The following is a 21,777-nucleotide window of genomic DNA, read 5'->3' as shown; positions in this document are numbered from 1 at the left end:
ATAGACTAGACTATAGACTAGACTAGACTATAGACTAGACTATAGACTAGACTATAGACTAGACTATAGACTAGACTATAGACTAGACTATAGACTAGACTATAGACTAGACTATAGACTAGACTATAGACTAGACTATAGACTAGACTATAGACTAGACTATAGACTAGACTATAGACTAGACTATAGACTAGACTATAGACTAGACTATAGACTAGACTATAGACTAGACTATAGACTAGACTATAGACTAGACTATAGACTAGACTATAGACTAGACTATAGACTAGACTATAGACTAGACTATAGACTAGACTATAGACTAGACTATAGACTAGACTATAGACTAGACTATAGACTAGACTATAGACTAGACTATAGACTAGACTATAGACTAGACTATAGACTACTATAGACTAGACTATAGACTAGACTATAGACTAGACTATAGACTAGACTATAGACTAGACTATAGACTATATAGACTAGACTATAGACTAGACTATAGACTAGACTATAGACTAGACTATAGACTAGACTATAGACTAGACTATAGACTAGACTATAGAGACTATAGACTAGACTATAGACTAGACTATAGACTAGACTATAGACTAGACTATAGACTAGACTATAGACTAGACTATAGACTAGACTATAGACTAGACTATAGACTAGACTATAGACTAGACTATAGACTAGACTATAGACTAGACTATAGACTAGACTATAGACTAGACTATAGACTAGACTATAGACTAGACTATAGACTAGACTATAGACTAGACTATAGACTAGACTATAGACTAGACTATAGACTAGACTATAGACTAGACTATAGACTAGACTATAGACTAGACTATAGACTAGACTATAGACTAGACTATAGACTAGACTATAGACTAGACTATAGACTAGACTATAGACTAGACTATAGACTAGACTATAGACTAGACTATAGACTAGACTATAGACTAGACTATAGACTAGACTATAGACTAGACTATAGACTAGACTATAGACTAGACTATAGACTAGACTATAGACTAGACTATAGACTAGACTATAGACTAGACTATAGACTAGACTATAGACTAGACTATAGACTAGACTATAGACTAGACTATAGACTAGACTATAGACTAGACTATAGACTAGACTATAGACTATAGACTAAACTATAGACTAGACTATAGACTAGACTATAGACTAGACTATAGACTAGACTATAGACTAGACTATAGACTAGACTATAGACTAGACTATAGACTAGACTATAGACTAGACTATAGACTAGACTATAGACTAGACTATAGACTAGACTATAGACTAGACTATAGACTAGACTATAGACTAGACGATAGACTAGACTATAGACTAGACTATAGACTAGACTATAGACTAGACTATAGACTAGACTATAGACTAGACTATAGACTAGACTATAGACTAGACTATAGACTAGACTATAGACTAGACTATAGACTAGACTATAGACTAGACTATAGACTAGACTATAGACTAGACTATAGACTAGACTATAGACTAGACTATAGACTAGACTATAGACTAGACTATAGACTAGACTATAGACTAGACTATAGACTAGACTATAGACTAGACTATAGACTAGACTATAGACTAGACTATAGACTAGACTATAGACTAGACTATAGACTAGACTATAGACTAGACTATAGACTAGACTATAGACTAGACTATAGACTAGACTATAGACTAGACTATAGACTAGACTATAGACTAGACTATAGACTAGACTATAGACTAGACTATAGACTAGACTATAGACTAGACTATAGACTAGACTATAGAGCTAGACTAGACTAACATAGACTAGACTATAGACTAGGACTATAGACAATGAAGACATAGGAACTAGACTGGGACTATAGACTAGACTATAGACTCGATATAGACTAGACTATAGACTAGACTATAGACAGACTCTAGACTAGACTATAGACTAGACTATAGACTAGACTATAGACTAGACTATAGACTAGACTATAGGCTAGACTTCTACTCTGTTGCAATTTAAACTGTTCTCTGTCCTCGGACAATATTTCCAATATGTAACTTGTTTATGACATTATTGGCTTCTTCTTATTATTTGGTCTTTTCCCCATGTGCATTTTGTGTTTTTTCATTCAGTATTGATATTTATAAAATGCGGGTCAATTTATAAGTTAATAATCATAAAGACTTTATCGAAATACTTTGTTTACGTGTTAAGAACATAAAAGAGGTTAAGGAATGAAATGTGCAACAAATTTTGGGATAAATAAAATTTGACAGGGTTAAACGATAACACGTGTGGGAACAGAACTTATATGGAGGATTATTTTAAAGAAATCAAGAAATTTTGGTTTTTCTTTAACGACGAAATGGAATTTATTAATAAAGAAGTAAATTATTTATGATTTGCAAACAATAAATAAATAATGATAAATGTTTATTATCGTTAATATGTTAAGATTTATGTTTTGTTTTAATTCATTAAAATAGAATTCATAGAAATCTATATAAAGTGTCAATTTCAATTTGATCAGTTTATAACGGAACTGTTGAAATATATATATATTTATCATTTAATAATTATACAAGAGACAAAAACAAAAATTTTGATTAACATCAAAAACTTACATTGGAGGCGAATGATTAATATTATTATTGCAAATATTTATCATACGTAGTGAGAGTTAAGAAAAGGGGACGCAAACAGTTAGTCCGATTGCAACAAAACTCTGAATGCCTTACAACAGCAAATATTTAATTTTATGAAATTTTTTAACCACACAAATATTAACTTTTAAAAACACCGTCGAAGTATTAATGTCACATAATACTGTCACTTATTTCTGCTCTATGAAATGGCAGAGAATTTCAATCAAAATTGTTCTTTTACAAGTATTTTTCTCTGAATGCCAGGCAGATGCATATTGTGATTTTCATTAACAAACTTTGGCAAAAATCCAAAAGAGAAAAAAAAAGATTTCCCTCATACTCTTAGCCACTTTTCTTATGGGTTTCAAATGTAGAATTGTGTTTTTTTTTTCATTTTGTAAACGAACCTACAAAATCCATCTTATTCACTAACAGGATATGGAAGTATATAGTAGTTGTTGTTGAAATGCACATAAACCCAATAAGTGTAGAAATACAGTTGTGTAAATACAGAAGAGTAGGGAAAAAAGAAAAATGAAGAGTGGCTGGCTATTTTCAATAGTAGTTGGGAAAGTTGTAGTGACCTCAAAAATTTTAATCTGCTCGAAATGCCAACTTTAGTTCTAAGGCTGAGAATTGTAAAGTTATTATTGTTCTTTCTGGTTGTGCTGTTGTTGTGGTTGGGCTCTCCTAGCTGGATTACCACAGGTCGTTATATATGTATATGTATGTGTTCTTGTTATTGTGTAAAGTGCGTTTACATTTCTACACTCTAACATTAGAATCCCCAAAATTTTACTATAGAAAAAAAAAACAACCAAACTTTTTTCTGGATTTCTGTGTTAGAAAAAAAACACAATAATAATGATTTTGTGATTTAAGTCTTATAAATATTTTCCTGCCTTACAGCATTTTCTCTTGTCTGAGTGTGTTTGTGTGGATTTTTTTCTTCTTCAAAAGTATTAAATGTGATTTGTTTTGTTCGCATCAAACAAAGAATGTCAGCGGAAGGAAGAAGCTTTAAAATAAAAACTCATCTTTAAAAAAAGTTTATTGTTATTTTCATTCTTAGATTTCTTGGCAGAAAAACAACTTATACTGTTAGCAAAGTAAGAGAAAAAAAACGATTCTATGTATGTAATCATATTATTTGAATTGTATGAATAAAAAATCAAGTTTTTTAAGAAAAGTTCAACCCGTATAAACTATGGGTGATTATAGCGACCGACTGATAATCATATGTTTACAAAAGTAGCTATAGGCATTGAACCATAAAATTTGTTAAGAAAAGTTGTTTTTTTTATACGTTTTTTATACGTTTTACAAGCATTTATAGTTAAGAGGATTTAAATTTAATTGTCGAGCGATTGAGTGTTAAATGTTAAAGTGTGTAAAGGTTGAAGAAGCTCAAGAATTGTAAATTTCAAAAAATATATTTTAAAGAGCATAAAAATCAATTTTCAACTAAGAATACAAATTATATTGAGGTATGAACTGATTAAAAGACTAACTATTAAATTATTTAGTCTATAATTGAACGATTAACTGATTATATCGTTAATTGTAACAATTTTTAAATTGATTACTGAAAAAGTTATGAAGGTACTAACTAACTACTAACTACTAACTAACTAACTAACTAACTAACTAACTAACTAACTAACTAACTAACTAACTAACTAACTAACTAACTACTAACTAACTAACTAACTAACTAACTAACTAACTACTAACTAACTAACTAACTAACTAACTAACTAACTAACTAACTAACTAACTAACTACTAACTAACTAACTAACTAACTAACTACTAACTAACTAACTAACTAACTAACTAACTAACTAACTAACTAACTAACTAACTAACTAACTACTAACTAACTAACTAACTAACTAACTAACTAACTACTAACTAACTAACTAACTAACTAACTAACTAACTAACTAACTAACTAACTAACTAACTAACTAACTAACTAACTAACTAACTACTAACTAACTACTACTACTAACTAACTACTAACTAACTAACTAACTAACTAACTAACTAACTAACTAACTAACTAACTAACTAACTAACTAACTAACTAACTAACTAACTAACTAACTAACTAACTAACTAACTAACTAACTAACTAACTAACTAACTAACTAACTACACTAACTACTAACTAACTAACTAACTAACTAACTAACTAACTAACTACTAACTAACTACGAACTAACTAACTAACTAACTAACTACTAACTAACTAACTAACTAACTAACTAACTAACTAACTAACTAACTAACTAACTAACTAACTAACTAACTAACTAACTAACTAACTAACTAACTAACTAACTAACTAACTAACTAACTAACTAACTAACTAACTAACTAACTAACTAACTAACTAACTAACTAACTAACTAACTAACTAACTAACTAACTAACTAACTAACTAACTAACTAACTACTACTAACTAACTAACTACTAACTAACTAACTAACTAACTAACTAACTAACTAACTAACTAACTAACTAACTACTAACTAACTAACTAACTAACTACTAACTAACTAACTAACTAACTAACTAACTAACTAACTACTAACTAACTAACTAACTAACTAACTAACTAACTAACTAACTAACTAACTAACTAACTAACTAACTAACTAACTAACTAACTAACTAACCTAACTAACTAACTAACTAACTAACTAACTAACTAACTAACTAACTAACAACTAACTAACTAACTAACTAACTAACTAACTAACTAACTAACTAACTAACTACTAACTAACTAACTAACTAACTAACTAACTAATCTAATCTAACTAACTAACTATCTATCTAACTAACTAACTAACTATCTAATCTAACTAACTAACTAACTAACTAACTAACTAACTAAACTAACTAGCTAACTAACGAACTAACTAACTAACTAACTACCTAACTACTACCTAACTAACTAACTACTAACTAACTAACCTAACTAACTAACCTAACTAACTAACTAACTAACTACTAACTACTAACTAACTAACTAACTAACTAACTAACTAACTAACTAACTAACTAACTAACTACTAACTAACTAACTAACTAACTAACTAACTAACTAACTAACTAACTAACTACTAACTAACTAACTAACTAACTAACTAACTAACCTAACTAACTAACTAACTAACTAACTAACTAATACTAACTAACTAACTAACTAACTAACTAACTAACTACTAACTAACTAACTAACTAACTAACTAACTAACTAACTAACTAACTAACTAACTAACTAACTAACTAACTAACTAACTACTAACTAACTAACTAACTAACTAACTAACTAACTAACTAGCTAACTAACTAACTATATACCTAACTAACTAAAGCTCGTCTATACGCACGTTGGGGTTACAACTTTTACACAGTTTTTAAAAATTACAAATCGACCCTATCCCTTTCACATAGAGTACAAAAGTAAGTCCAAAATCGTTTTCCCCGCGCTCTAAAAGTTTTCGTGCAAATGCTCAATATTTACTATTTACAATATTTACTTTAGTTTAATTTTATTACAACAATCGGAAATTTTGGATTTTAAACAAGTGTCGTTGTTTGACCCATGATTTTTACAAGGAGAGAAAGAAGGAATAGGGACTGGGGTTTAGTCCTATTCCGAATTTAGTACCCGAACATGGAGATTGCAAAAGAATATTAACAGAAGTTGTTTAAAATGTTGCTTCATCCGCCTTATAATCCACACCATGTCCTGGCCGACTATTATTTGTTTTGGTCTAAGCAGAACGCTCTCTCGGTGCTTAGCTTAACTTCAGGATATTCGAAATTGAATTAAATTCGTTATTAGTCTAAAAAGTAGTACAGTTTTTTTTTGTTGTGGAATATTGATGTTTCAAAATTTAAGCTTAAAATTGGGGAAATTGACACATTTTTAAGCTATACACAAAAATTGTTCCTTTCTGACTTTACATTCTTATTGTGTATTATGAAATAATAATAATAATAATAATTCGAAATTGAATTAAATTCGTTCTTAGTACAAAAAGTAATAAAATTCCTTTGTTGTGGAATACTGATGTTTCATAATTTAAGCTGAAAATTGGGGAAATTGACACATTTTTAAGCTATACACCCAAAAATTGTTCCTCTCTGACTTTACATTCTTGTTGCGTATTATGAAATAATAGTCTTTTCTTCGTTAATTGTATGGAACCAATTTACATATCCTTTGACCTTTTGTCCTTTGATTGTGTTTTAGTAAATTTCCACATTTGCTAGAGTGAATATAATTAAATTAATTATTATTGCTTAACATTCACAATATTATCACACATACATACAAACATACCTCTTATCATTATAATCATTTAATTAAATCAAGAATTTAATACACCACTAATTAATATTAACATATTTATATACAAACTCTACCCTCACTCTCTCTCTCTCTCTCAACCAATAACAACTGCATAACGACAACGTCAGACTATTTAATTTAATTTACTTTATTGTACTTTTTTATTGAATTTCAATTAATTTCTTTGGCAAACAATATGGCCAAACGATTGCAATACAATACAATGAAATCTTTGACAAGCATTATCAATACATCTTCAATTTATAAGCATATCAATGATGTAAATATATATATATACATATATATATTTTGTTTAAAAAAAAATCATAATAATTATTGTAAATTTTAATAATTGACACAAGCCCATACTTATTATTTTGCAGTAAAACAATTCATAACTATTAACTTCGTTTAATTTAATTTAATGAAACCATATGCCGCAAATACAATTGACATTGTCTTAATAAAGATCAATAAGAAAACAAACCCAAAAAATACACAGACATATACACTCACCCTAAAACCCTCTCCCAGTAAAAATCTTCAGTAAATGTACATAACTAAAGAAAATAGCAACAACTTCTCTACTCTCAACAACATTTTTGATTTTAACCCACCATCCAACCAACCACCCAGCACTTAATCATCATGTTAGCAATTACACTTGAGTGCTGAAAGCGTGAGAGTGAGTGAACGAGTGAATGTGTTTGTGCATATGAAGCAGTCATAAGTATGTGCGTGTGTTTTCTGAGCATCATGCTTGAGAGGTGAGTATGAGTGAGAAAATTATGCATGTCTGGGGTTTGTTCAGAGTTAATATCAAGTGCAATTACATTTTGTGTTTACCTGGGTAGAATTTTTTAATTTAAAAATAACTCGTTTTTTTTTAAATTTTTTGTCCTTGTTGTTGTATTCCAGAATTGCTCTGAAAATAATTATAATTTTACATATGTTTTTTTTCGCTGCTGTTGCTTTCAACATTTTGTTTTATTATTACATACTTAAAAATATGTATATATTTTTACACATGTGTTAGTGTATTTTTAACCATTTTTTTATTTGTATATTTTACTCATTAAAAATTACAATTCAAGCTTAAATATTTTGTAGACTATTTGCCCTTTGCGCGCTTTACAACAATAATGTACTGGGAGAAAAATGGTTGAGAGAATTGCTTTCTAGCTCAGTTCTAGTTCAGTTCTAGTTCAGTTCTAGTTCAGTTCTAGTTCAGTTCTAGTTTCAGTTCTAGTTCAGTTCTAGTTCAGTTCTAGTTCAGTTCTAGTTCAGTTCTAGTTCAGTTCTAGTTCAGTTCTAGTTCAGTTCTAGTTCAGTTCTAGTTCAGTTCAGTTTCTAGTTCAGTTCTAGTTCAGTTCTAGTTCAGTCTAGTTCAGTTCTAGTTCAGTTCTAGTTCAGTTTCTAGTTCAGTTCTAGTTCAGTTCTAGTTCAGTTCTAGTTCAGTTCTAGTTTCAGTTCTAGTTCAGTTCTAGTTCAGTTCTAGTTCAGATTCTAGTTCAGTTCTAGTTCAGTTCTAGTTCAGTTCTAGTTCAGTTCTAGTTCAGTTCTAGTTCAGTTCTAGTTCAGTTCTAGTTCAGTTCTAGTTCAGTTCTAGTTCAGTTCTAGTTCAGTTCTAGTTCAGTTCTAGTTCAGTTCTAGTTCAGTTCTAGTTCAGTTCTAGTTCAGTTCTAGTTCAGTTCTAGTTCAGTTCTAGTTCAGTTTCTAGTTCAGTTCTAGTTCAGTTCTAGTTCAGTTCTAGTTCAGTTCTAGTTCAGTTCTAGTTCAGTTCTAGTTCAGTTCTAGTTCAGTTCTAGTTCAGTTCTAGTTCAGTTCTAGTTCAGTTCTAGTTCAGTTCTAGTTCAGTTCTAGTTCAGTTCTAGTTCAGTTCTAGTTCAGTTCTAGTTCAGTTCTAGTTCAGTTCTAGTTCAGTTCTAGTTCAGTTCTAGTTCAGTTCTAGTTCAGTTCTAGTTCAGTTCTAGTTCAGTTCTAGTTCAGTTCTAGTTCAGTTCTAGTTCAGTTCTAGTTCAGTTCTAGTTCAGTTCTAGTTCAGTTCTAGTTCAGTTCTAGTTCAGTTCTAGTTCAGTTCTAGTTAAGTTCTAGTTCAGTTCTAGTTCAGTTCTAGTTCAGTACTAGTTCAGTTCTAGTTCAGTTCTAGTTCAGTTCTAGTTCTGTTCTAGTTCAGTTCTAGTACAGTTCTAGTTCAGTTCTAGTTCAGTTCTAGTTCAGTACTAGTTCAGTTCTAGTTCAGTTCTAGTTCTGTTCTAGATCTAGTACAGTCAAAATCACACGCTCATTTTTCACAGTGCACTTAAAAAGTCCATACACTTTTTTTCTGTGCAGTAGACTTCTGATTTTTTTATAATTTAACAATAATTTTGTATTCCTTTCACCTCTTCATGTAACTCATGTACTTTTGCATTGTGCGCCTGAAACGATTCTCTACTTTTAGCTTTTAATGTCTTTCGGTGAAATCTACGAGTAGTAGCACTTTTTTCCAGCTGCATACGTTTTATTCGAGTTAAATAAACCCGAAATCATGTGCTCTGCACATTAATTTCATGACGCTTCCGTTGCATTTTTTAACTCTTCATACTTTCTTCATGGGTTTTTATTAAACATAAGTGGTTAATGGCGCAACAGCATGCTGCATGTGGCATGAACGGGGGCGCCACAATAAGAATGACAAAACATTTCATTTTTTTTGTACAATACAAATAAAAGAACAAAAATAATAAATACGAGTTTAAAACAAATTATATGGGAAGTGGAAAATGTGAATTTGCAACCAACGTGTAACGATGACTTTAGCATACATTTGAAAGTTGAATTAAGGAGAAAAAGAACTCCTACATACACAAATGCATAAATATAAAGGATTTAAATAATATTGCTTAAAGGCAAAGAGCTAAAAGCGATGGCAGTAATACACCAGCAGCTGCTGCTGTTTGCATATAAACATCAACATAATCATCAGTTATACGAGAACCAATGCATGATGTCGTCATCAACTCAACATGATTATGCCACAATGACACACAATGTGAGTGTTGTACGACTGTTTGCATATAGAATAAGTGTAATTTTTTCTCTGTATTATAAACCAAAAATCATCATCATCATCACTTGCAGTTGTAACCCTACCAAGTGCTTGCTTTGTGGATGTACCAAACAACTTCCAATTTACACATTGTGGCATGTAACATGTTCCCTGTAACTCTGCTTTTATTGTTGTCATTTGAATGTTTACCACTCTCTTTTCTTCGCACTGAAAAAAAACCCTTAACAGACAATCACAAACTCACCAGAATAATAATAATGATGATAATGAAGAAGACGACGACAATAATGATGTGCCTCATGTTACACTTGTTAATAATGATGATTTTGATTGTGTTGCAGTGATGTAGGCAGAATAAGCGTTTTCCTTCAACTCGTTGGTTGTACTTGTTGTGCTTCCTACCATGTGTTAATTTTTGTATGCAGCATTAAATGTATGAAAGTGTGTGAGTGTGTGTAGATTTATCCTTTTTGTATTGTTGCACTGAAGGCAGTAGCACTTCATTTATGTATAATAAACATGAGTAAAAGCTTTTGTATATAACAACTGACCTATAAGTGTTTTGACTGTCTGATGATGACTGTGTGTGTTTTGTATCATCAACACATCAAACATTCAAATTATTTACACACATACAAATACTTCTATACACATAACACCAAACCAACACTCAAAGATAAAACATCATTGCGCACTTTTGCAGAATTACAGTGATGCTTTGGTTATAATAGTTGAATTTTTCCAATTTAAAATTTTGCTAGTTCTGTTCTGTTCAGTTCTAGTTCTGTTCTAGTTTTGTTCTAGTTCTGTTCTAGTTTTGTTCTAGTTCTGTTCTAGTTCTGTTCTAGTTCTGTTCTAGTTCTGTTCTAGTTCTGTTCCTAGTTCTGTTCTAGTTCTGTTCTAGTTCTGTTCTAGTTCTGTTCTAGTTCTGTTCTAGTTCTGTTCTAGTTCTGTTCTAGTTCTGTTCTAGTTCTGTTCTAGTTCTGTTCTAGTTCTGTTCTGTTCTAGTTCTGTTCTGTTCTAGTTCTGTTCTAAGGTCTGTTCTAGTTCTGTTCTAGTTCTGCTGTTCTAGTTCTGTTCTAGTTCTGTTCTAGTTCACTGCTCAAGTTCTGTTCTAGTTCTGCTCTGCTCATAGTTCTGTTCTAGTTCTGTTCTAGTTCTGTTCTAGTTCGTTTCTAGTTCTGTTCTAGTTCTGTTCTGTTCGTTCTAAGTTCTAGTTCTGTTCTAGTTGTCTAGTTGTCTAGTTCTGTTCTTCTGTTCTAGTTCTGGTTCTAGTTCTGTTCTAGTTCTGTTCTAGTTCTGTTCTAGTTCTGTTCTAGTTCTGTTCTAGTTCTGTTCTAGTTCTGTTCTAGTTCTGTTCCAGTTCTGCTAGTTCTGTTCTAGTTCTGTTCTAGTTCTGTTCTAGTTCTGTTCTAGTTCTGTTCTAGTTCTGTTCTAGTTCTGTTCTAGTTCTGTTCTAGTTCTGTTCTAGTTCTGTTCTAGTTCTGTTCTAGTTCGTTCTAGTTCTGTTCTAGTTCTGTTCTAGTTCTGTTCTAGTTCTGTTCTAGTTCTGTTCTAGTTCTGTTCTAGTTCTGTTAGTTTGTTCTAGTTCTGTTCTAGTTCTGTTCTAGTTCTGTTCTAGTTCTGTTCTAGTTCTGTTCTAGTTCTGTTCTAGTTCTGTTCTAGTCTGTTCTAGTTCTGTTCTAGTTCTGTTCTAGTTCTGTTCTAGTTCTGTTCTAGTTCTGTTCTAGTTCTGTTCTAGTTCTGTTCTAGTTCTGTTCTAGTTCTGTTCTAGTTCTGTTCTAGTTCTGTTCTAGTTCTGTTCTAGTTCTGCTCAAGTTCTGTTCTAGTTCTGTTCTAGTTCTGTTCTAGTTCTGTTCTAGTTCTGTTCTAGTTCTGTTCTAGTTCTGTTCTAGTCTGCTCAAGTTCTGTTCTAGTTCTGCTCTAGTTCTGTTCTAGTTCTGTTCTAGTTCTGTTCTAGTTCTGTTCTAGTTCTGTTCTAGTTCTGTTCTAGTTCTGTTTGTTCTAGTTCTAGTTCTGTTCTAGTTCTGTTCTAGTTCTGTTCTAGTTCTGTTCTAGTTCTGTTCTAGTTCTGTTCTAGTTCTGTTCTAGTGTTCTGTTCTGTTTGTTCTAGTTCTGTTCTAGTTCTGTTCTAGTTCTGTTCTAGTTCTGTCTAGTTCTGTTCAGTTCTGTTCTAGTTCTGTTCTAGTTCTGTTCTAGTTCTGTTCTAGTTCTGTTCTAGTTCTGTTCTAGTTCTGTTCTAGTTCTGTTCTAGTTCTGTTCTAGTCTGTTCTAGTTCTGTTCTAGTCTGTTCTAGTTCTGTTCTAGTTCTGTTCTAGTTCTGTTCTAGTTAGTTCTTGTTCTAGTTCTGTTCTAGTTGTTCTAGTTTGTTCTAGTTCTGTTCTAGTTCTGTTCTAGTTCTGTTCTAGTTCTGTTCTAGTTCTGTTCTAGTTCTGTTCTAGTCTGTTCTAGTTCTGTTCTAGTTCTGTTCTAGTTCTGTTCTAGTTCTGTTCTAGTTCTGTTCTAGTTCTGCTCAAGTTCTGTTCTAGTTCTGTTCTAGTTCTGTTCTAGTTCTGTTCTAGTTCTGTTCTAGTTCTGTTCTAGTTCTGTTCTAGTTCTGTTCTAGTCTTGTTCTAGTTCTGTTCTGTTCTAGTTCTGTTCTAGTTCTGTTCTAGTTCTGTTCTAGTTCTGTTCTAGTTCTGTTCTAGTTCTGTTCTAGTTCTGTTCTAGTTCTGTTCTAGTTCTGTTCTAGTCTGTTCTAGTTCTGTTCTAGTTCTGTTCTAGTTCTGTTCCAGTTCTGTTCTAGTTCTGTTCTAGTTCTGTTCTAGTTCTGTTCTTTCTGTTCTAGTTCTGTTCTAGTTCTGTTCTAGTTCTGTTCTAGTTCTGTTCTAGTTCTGTTCTAGTTCTGTTCTAGTTCGTTCTAGTTCTGTTCTAGTTCTGTTTCTAGTTCTGTTCTAGTTCTGTTCTAGTTCTGTTCTAGTTCTGTTCTAGTTCTGTTCTAGTTCTGTTCTAGTTCTGTTCTAGTTCTGTTCTAGTTCTGTTCTAGTTCTGTTCTAGTTCTGTTCTAGTTTTCTGTTTCTAGTTCTGTTCTAGTTCTGTTCTAGTTCTGTTCTAGTTCTGTTCTAGTTCTGTTCTAGTTCTGTTCTAGTTCTGTTCTAGTTCTGTCTAGTTCTGTTCTAGTTCTGTTCTAGTTCTTTTCTAGTTCTGTTCTAGTTCTGTTCTAGTTCTGTTCTAGTTCTGTTCTAGTTTGTTCTAGTTCTGTTCTAGTTCTGTTCTAGTTCTGTTCTAGTTCTGTTCTAGTTTCTGTTCGTAGTTCTGTTCTAGTTCTGTTCTAGTTTCTGTTCTAGTTCTGTTCTAGTTCTGTTCTAGTTCTGTTCTAGTTCTGTTTCTAGTTCTGTTCTAGTTCTGGTTCCTAGTTCTGTCTAGTTCTGTTCTATGTTCTCGTGTTCTAGTTCTGTTTCTAGTTCTGTTCTAGTTCTGTTCTAGTTCTGTTTCTAGTTCTGTTCTTAGTTCTGTTCTAGTTCTGTGTCCTATGTCGTTCTAGTTCTTGTTCTAGTTCATGTTCTAGTTCTGTTTATAGTTCATGGTTCTAGTTCTGTTTCTAGTTCTGTTCTAGTATGTTCTAGTCTGTTCTAGATCTGTTCTAGTTCTGTTCTAGTTCTGTTCTATTCTGTTCTAGTTCTGTTCTAGTTCTGTTCTAGTTCTGTTTAGTTGTCTAGTTCTAGTGTAGATCTGTTCCTAATTCTGTTCCTAGTTTCTGTGTACTAGTTCTGTTCTAGTTCTGTTCTAGTCTGTTAAGTTTCGTTCTAGCTTCTGTTCTAGTTCTGTTCTAGTTCTGTTTAGTTCTGTGTAGTTCTGTTCTAGTTCTGTTCTAGTCTGTTCTAGTTCTGTTCTAGTTCTGTTCTAGTTCGTTCTAGTTCTGTACTAGTTCTATTCTAGTTCTGTTCTTGTTCTGTTTTAGTTGTGTTACTATTTCTCTTCTAGTTCTGTTCTAGTTCTGTTCTAGTTCTATTAAAGTTCTGCTTTAACAAAATTGTATCCTCCTGCCCCACTGTCCTTTGTGCATTTATTTTGCTTCCGCTTGGTTTTATATTCTTTTTCATCCTCATCTAATGCTTTTTAGCTGTCTTTATTTGCCACACAAAAAGGCAACATTTGATTTTATGGTGAAACCTCATCATGTTTTCTCATGCAATTTTCGCCATTATCACCTCTGTCTGTAGTTAAATATAGTTCCGGGCATAGATGTTTTTTTTTTTTTTCTTCACATATTGTAATTTTAAATTGTGTATCGTTATCTGGGGGTGAGAGTAAGGGACTTTTAAAACAGCTAGATAATTCTAAAAAAAGGTGTCGGTAGTCTTTCTTCCTTGGTAAAATGACTTTTAGCTGTTAATAATGCTACTGTATGTGTTAGTTATTGTATTAAAATGGTCATAGGAAAAGTTAAGTATGAAACAAAGGGAAATTCTGAGACTGAATGAGATAAATAGTGTTAAGAATTTAAATTTTTTTAATTTTAAATTTACTTCAGATTTAGTTTTTTTTTGTGTAATATTAAGATTCTAATAAATTATATCCATCTAAATTAAAAAAAAATCCTTTTCACATTCTTACACTAAATTAATTCAAAAGTTTACAACTTGTATTTTTGTATGCACAATTTTGACTGTATTAACACAATTCAACTTTGTACAATACAACAACGACACGGAAGAGCCAACAACAATAATAAAAAAACTTAAACTAAAAAACAACAAACAGAAAAAAGTAAAAATAATAAAATTGTTGTCATAAATAATCTAGAGCAGAAAATGAACACACAACTGCAGTTACAAATGTTCTCTAACATGTTTCTGTTAAACAGTGAAAATCCTTTTTACAACCATGTTATAGTTGTTGTGTTACACGACGACACTTCCTGAGTTAATTTTTAGTTTTTTTTTATACAAAAAGAAATAAATGCACTTTTACACATACACTTATACTTATTTATACAAAAGGGTAATAAAAATAGCAACACACCAACACTCTTAAGTAAAAAAGCTAAAGGAAAAAAACAAAAGGAAAATATGGCTGCAACAAGAACAAGTTTTTCTTGTTTTGTTTTGGAGAGAGAATGGTAGTTTTCTTGGCAAACAACCTTGAACTGTTTTTATGTTTTCCCTCTCTTACTCTCTTGCTCGTACGTTGTTTTTTGCTCTGTTGAAGATTTTCCTTGCCATTTAGTTGTTGTTAAGTATGAAATGTTCTTTTACTTCTAGTTTTTCGCTTTATTTAGTTTAGTTTTTTAATAGTTTTTCCTTATTTTCGGTTATTAATTAAGCATTATGTCATGTTAACAGGAAGTGCTGCAGGTTTGAGGGGAAAGAGGAAAATGGCGTAAAGGAAAAGCATAAAAATATATAAAACACAACTTTTAATGGCAACTTTCGTCTGCAATGTTGCAACTATGAAATGACAGTGTTTCTAAGACAGGGATAAAAGGGCAAAATGTGTTAAATTTTGGGCAATTATAATGAGTACTTTTAAATGTAAAATATTCTAAAAAATACTAAAGTGGTTTAACAAAAAAGTAAAAAGTACTATTTTCCATACAAAAAGGTACTTTTTCTATTGCTGTTCCTTTTAAAGGTTTCAGCTTTTAGAAACGTATACACAAAAGTTGTTGCAGTCACGACATAAGCTTTCTTTTTGTTTTATGCATCATTTACGACTGACAGCAGTGACACTCTTTTCATTATACACCCCCTATAGCCTTCTTACCCCTTCCATCCTTTTCTATGCCAACATTTACTCTGAAAAGTTTTAAGTTTCCTTTGCTTTCGTTTTTGTTTTTTTTTTTTTTTAAACTTTAGTTATTTAGTTGCTGTTGTTATAGTTGTATAAAAATTCTTTGGTCCACAAAAATTTTTTTTTTTGGTTGCATTCGTTTGCTCGTTTTAAATATCTACTGACAGCCACATGATAAATGAATAAAACTGAAACGGGGAACATGATCTTTAAAATGTTTTCTTGAATATCGTTTTTTTTTTTTTATTTATTTGAAATATTTTTTTTTTATGTTTTTCGTTTCCTTTTCACGAAACATGTAGAATTTTTTTAATTTTCTTGGTTTGGGGTAATACTGTGTTGGTGTGTATTAATACAATTAGACAGTGGAGCAAAAGAAAGTTTTATTATTAAAAAATAAATATATATATACAAATTCCAAAGCTCTAAAAAAAGATTTTTTTAATTAAAACAAAAGTAACCAAATATCAGCAATCAATTTATTATCCAATGTACAACTACAATACTTGTTTCTTATACTCTTAACTTTATGGGTTTGTGCTGATGTTTGTAACATCCAAAATTATTGGTCCTACACCAACCTTAAAGTATACCAATCGGCTCAGAATCACTTTCTGAGTCGATTGAGCAATGTCCTTCTGTTCGTCCGTCTGTCTATCTTTCTGTCCGTCCGTATGTCTTTCTGTCCGTCCGTCCGTCTGTCCTTCTGTCAGTATGTATGTCTGTCTTTCTGTCTGTCTGTCTGTCTGTCTGTCTGTCTGTCTGTCTGTCTGTCTGTCTGTCTGTCTGTCTGTCCGTCCGTCCGTCTGTCTTTCTGTCCGTCCGTCTGTCTTTCTGTCTGTATGTCTGTTCGTCTGTGTGTCCATGTAAACCTTGCGCGAACGCTACAGGTCCCCCATATAAAGTCCCCTTCAGAAAATTACTAGATGGTTAAAATTCATTTATAAACACTAACACGTAAATCCTTCTACCAAAATTTATATGGATAGGCCCATATTAACCCCATGCCCCCATATTATCCCTCTTTTAGAAAATCCCTTTATTGTCAACAAATTGTTAAAAAAATCTCTGAACTAAGGTAAAAATTATCAAAAAATGCTCAAAATTTGTAACATATTCACTGGTGTAGGGTGTCATAGCCGACCCATGCACGACTATAAATTCTTAGTTGTTTTTTTTTTTTTGTTAAGTTTTATTTTATTTTTTTTCCATCATCTTCGAAAACATATTTTGCATGACTTTGGCTTTCTAAGTAGTTTACATGCTTCATTACGACAACGACTACTACTGCTAGAGTACAATAACAGAAACAACAATGTACAAAATTGTTGCAGTCAGCCAACGTTGTTACAACAACAAAATTCTTGTCATTTTCTTTAATGGTACTTGAATAGAAATTTTTTGAGACTTTAACCCCCCAAACAACTGCTAAACAAATTGGCATCACCTTGAGTGTAAAGTAGTAAAGGGAAAACTCACAAGAAAACAAAAAAAAAAATATAACTACGACAACGAGAAGAAAATTGTCACGTTTTCCCTAATAAAATGGAAATTTTTTTCCTAAAAGCATGAGAAATACAAGATGATAGCAAGTGTAGGTGTGTGTGTGTGTTGAAACAAATGTTAATGTTTGTGTATTAAGCTTAAATTGAGGCTGAAAATAGTGATACAACATTAAGCTACCAGAAACAACCCCTACAAAGTGAATACCTAAAACAACCTCTACCCCGCAACGAAAGGAGGACTCTTATGCATATAGAAAATAAAAAGACAACAGTTTTCTACTGCATTATTACTGCACATAGAACAAAGTTAACTACTTTTGGCTGTTACACGTAACTTTTGTAAAATAAAAAGAAAGCAAATTTACTTTATTTACCTCTATATATGCTAAACTGAAGACTCATAATAAATGCTAAGAATGAGGGGTTATTTCCCTATGAGTCTATGTATAGTGGTGGTTGCCATCTCATTTGCTTAGTTCGTTTTTACTTACATTTAAAATTCTGTTGCTTTTCACTATTCGTTAGAATATCATTAAGTTTTAAGAAGTTGTGCATATAACCTCCGTCCTTCATCATGTTGCCATTTCAAAAGATCATTAGGAGTCCATTAGTCATTAGAAGTTATGATGGCATATACATACACTCACGCAGTCAAAAGTTTATTGTTGTTGCTTGCTACCTAACCCTGCAAATTCTGTGCGGCTATACTGCTCTAGACTGCACTTAACCATCTTTGGTCTTATTACTGCCTATAGAATTAGACATGTTACTAGTTATTGTGCTTTAAGATTCCATGCTTCACAAAGCGACTACTAATAGACAATCGACTTTTTAGATACTTTAAAGTAACCTCTATACATTACCAAGAGTCCACAAATGTCAAATTCCTTGTAATATGTATATGTGTATAACGACTCCCTGTAAAACTACTGGGAATTTTCTAAATGAGAACAAACTATAAGTGAAACGCTGGCAGAATAGAGGAAGTAGCAAAAAGTGCAGTAAAATAAAAGGTACAACATTTTGAACTTTGTTGTGAACTTAACTTAAATAGTTGTAGTAGTTGGTACTTATGCTCACTTGCTTAATTTTCAATTTTTCACTTAATAGGCTGGAAGGGAAAACTGGCTGTAAAAGGTAGGAGGGCGATATTATGGACAGATGGTGCCTAAAACAATGCAATCTAAAAACTGAGTAATATTTGGTCTACCCATGGTCTAGTCTATAGTCTAGTTATATCTAGTTTATAGCCTAGTCCAGCTTATAGTCTAGTCTAGTTTATAGTCTAGTACATAATTTAGTCTATAGTCTAGTCTATACTGTAGACTAGTCTAGTCTATAGTCTAGTCTAGTCTAGTCTATAGTCTAGTCTATAGTCTAGTCTATAGTCTAGTCTATAGTCTAGTCTATAGTCTAGTCTATAGTCTAGTCTATAGTCTAGTCTATAGTCTAGTCTATAGTCTAGTCTATAGTCTAGTCTATAGTCTAGTCTATAGTCTAGTCTATAGTCTAGTCTTAGTCTAGTCTATAGTCTAGTCTATAGTCTAGTCTATAGTCTAGTCTATAGTCTAGTCTATAGTCTAGTCTATAGTCTAGTCTATAGTCTAGTCTATAGTCTAGTCTATAGTCTAGTCTATAGTCTAGTCTATAGTCTAGTCTATAGTCTAGTCTATAGTCTAGTCTATAGTCTAGTCTATAGTCTAGTCTATAGTCTAGTCTATAGTCTAGTCTATAGTCTAGTCTATAGTCTAGTCTATAGTCTAGTCTATAGTCTAGTCTATAGTCTAGTCTATAGTCTAGTCTATAGTCTAGTCTATAGTCTAGTCTATAGTCTAGTCTATAGTCTAGTCTATAGTCTAGTCTATAGTCTAGTCTATAGTCTAGTCTATAGTCTAGTCTATAGTCTAGTCTATAGTCTAGTCTATAGTCTAGTCTATAGTCTAGTCTATAGTCTAGTCTAGTCTATAGTCTAGTCTATAGTCTAGTCTAGTCTAGTCTATAGTCTAGTCTATAGTCTAGTCTATAGTCTAGTCTATAGTCTAGTCTAGAGTCTAGTCTATAGTCTAGTCTATAGTCTAGTCTATAGTCTAGTCTATAGTCTAGTCTATAGTCTAGTCTATAGTCTAGTCTATAGTCTAGTCTATAGTCTAGTCTATAGTCTAGTCTATAGTCTAGTCTATAGTCTAGTCTATAGTCTAGTCTATAGTCTAGTCTATAGTCTAGTCTATAGTCTAGTCTATAGTCTAGTCTATAGTCTAGTCTATAGTCTAGTCTATAGTCTAGTCTATAGTCTAGTCTATAGTCTAGTCTATAGTCTAGTCTATAGTCTAGTCTATAGTCTAGTCTATAGTCTAGTCTATAGTCTAGTCTATAGTCTAGTCTATAGTCTAGTCTATAGTCTAGTCTATAGTCTAGTCTATAGTCTAGTCTATAGGATAGGGCCGTGGCTCTGGCTACTATCTATAGTCTAGTCTATAGTCTAGTCTATAGTCTAGTCTATAGTCTAGTCTATAGTCTAGTCTATAGTCTAGTCTATAGTCTAGTCTATAGTCTAGTCTATAGTCTAGTCTATAGTCTAGTCCAGCGGTTCCCACCATTTTTTACTTCGCGGACCCCTTGAGGAATTTATTTAATTTCACGGACCCCCATACATATTTTGATATCTTATTGTTATAAATAACACTGTGATACAAAAGTGAAGAAAAATAAAATGCAGGCGTTCTCATATACCAATTCTATTTCGTTATAGTCCATAGAGTACGAATATATTTTTAGTTTTCCCCTATCACTTCGTTAACTTACTTTTTAAGAGCAAAAGATGCGAAAAAGAGCCATTTTTGAAGTTTTAAATTTGAAAAATCATAAGTTTAGTAGTTTTCATCCGATTTTCAAATCCGATTTTTTTTTTAATGATACAAGTGTCTTTTAATCCAAAAAAAGAAATCCAAAATTTATGGTCAAATGTCTGAGTTACGGTCGTTTAAGTAAAAAACTCACACTTTTTTAAAAAATTTTCATTTTCATCATGCTCTACTTTGACCATGAGGCAGTGAGTTCATCTTTTATTACTTTCCTGAAGAATCACATAAAGGAAGGTTTCTAAAACTTGTTATTTCATAAAAATCTATGAAAAACTGGATAATTTATGCCAATTTTTCTAATAGCATGTTTCTCGAATTTTTGGTTTTCTCCATACAAATTAATTTTTGTATAAAAATGTTTATAAACATTTTTTAAACTTGTTACAAAGAAAACCAGAAACATGAACGTTTTTGTATGGAAGAAATATGCTATATTTTTATAAAACTTAGCACAACTCATAACCTTTTTCATCGATTATCATAAATTGACCATCATTGGAAACCCAACTTAATGTGGCTTTTTTCAAATGTAATAAAAGCTAAAGTTATTGCTTCATGGCCAACGTAGAGCAGTATGAAAATTAAAAATTGTGAAAAAAGTGTGAGTTTTTTTACTTAAATGGCCGTAACCAAGACATTAATCATAAATTTTGGATTTATTTTTTTGGGTTGAAAGACAACACTTGTATCTTTAAAACAAAATATCCAATTTGAAAATCGGTTGCAAACTACCAGACATATATTTTTTTAAAGTTAAAACTTCAAAAATAGCTCTTTTTCACAACTTTTGCTCTTAAAAAGGAACTAAACGAAGTGATCGGGAAAAATTAAAAATAAATTCCTACTCTATGGACTATAACGAAATGGAATTGGTATATGAGAACCCCTGCATTTTTTTGCTGTATCACTGTGTAATTGTTCGAAAATTGTCTTAGTCCTGGTCCATAAACCCTATAAAATATTCCCGTACATTGAGAACATTTAGTATTTCGGAGATGTTTTCAATTTCATGGTTTTAAATATAGAATGACTTCTAACATGATGTTTAATTTTATGATCGTGAGAGCTTTCATGTTCATTTCTCGTCAAGGTAGAGAAAAGGTTTCTTTAACAAGTATTGTCGACATGTGCTTAAAGAGTCATGTTTCTAAATTTTTTTGCGATTGCATAGGAGTGAGCTGAGTATGTAAGCTAAATTTTCGGGAAAATATGTGAAAGTTAGACTTCTTCGATGTTGTTGCGGAATGCGTTACCCACATAAAATATGACTTGAACTCTTTGCGAATGTACTGTGAATTTGGATCTTAAATTTGAATTTTAAAATACCTACGAATTATTTTACTGCGTGGTTTTGACTATTTACGCAAAACGCTATGAATTTTCTGATGTTGATTTAATAATATTGGACAACAAAATGAAGTTAAAATCTGTGTATCACGTTGGAATAGAATATTTATATTTAAAATTAACTAGATTAACACTTTTGCTTACAATTTAAAAAAATATTATGAAATGTGACCTAACTTCATA

General features: G+C 31.7%; 1 protein-coding gene across 1 annotated transcript in view; it reads right to left on the bottom strand.

Annotated features, from left to right (window-relative positions):
• LOC119605931 overlaps nt 1–17,962 on the bottom strand; it is a 148,141-nt gene extending 130,179 nt beyond the window's left edge. The window contains 1 exon segment of the mRNA XM_037959283.1: nt 17,878–17,962. Coding sequence (XP_037815211.1) covers nt 17,878–17,962 — 85 coding nt within the window.
• Between the last annotated feature and the right edge of the window lie 3,815 nt (nt 17,963–21,777).

The sequence above is a fragment of the Lucilia sericata genome, unplaced genomic scaffold (assembly GCF_015586225.1).
Source record: "Lucilia sericata isolate MDLA Ls3-8-SP2 unplaced genomic scaffold, ASM1558622v1 Contig000535F_arrow, whole genome shotgun sequence".
In the NCBI taxonomy this organism is placed as follows: Eukaryota; Metazoa; Arthropoda; class Insecta; order Diptera; family Calliphoridae; genus Lucilia; species Lucilia sericata.
This window is presented reverse-complemented; position numbering and strand designations above follow the sequence as displayed.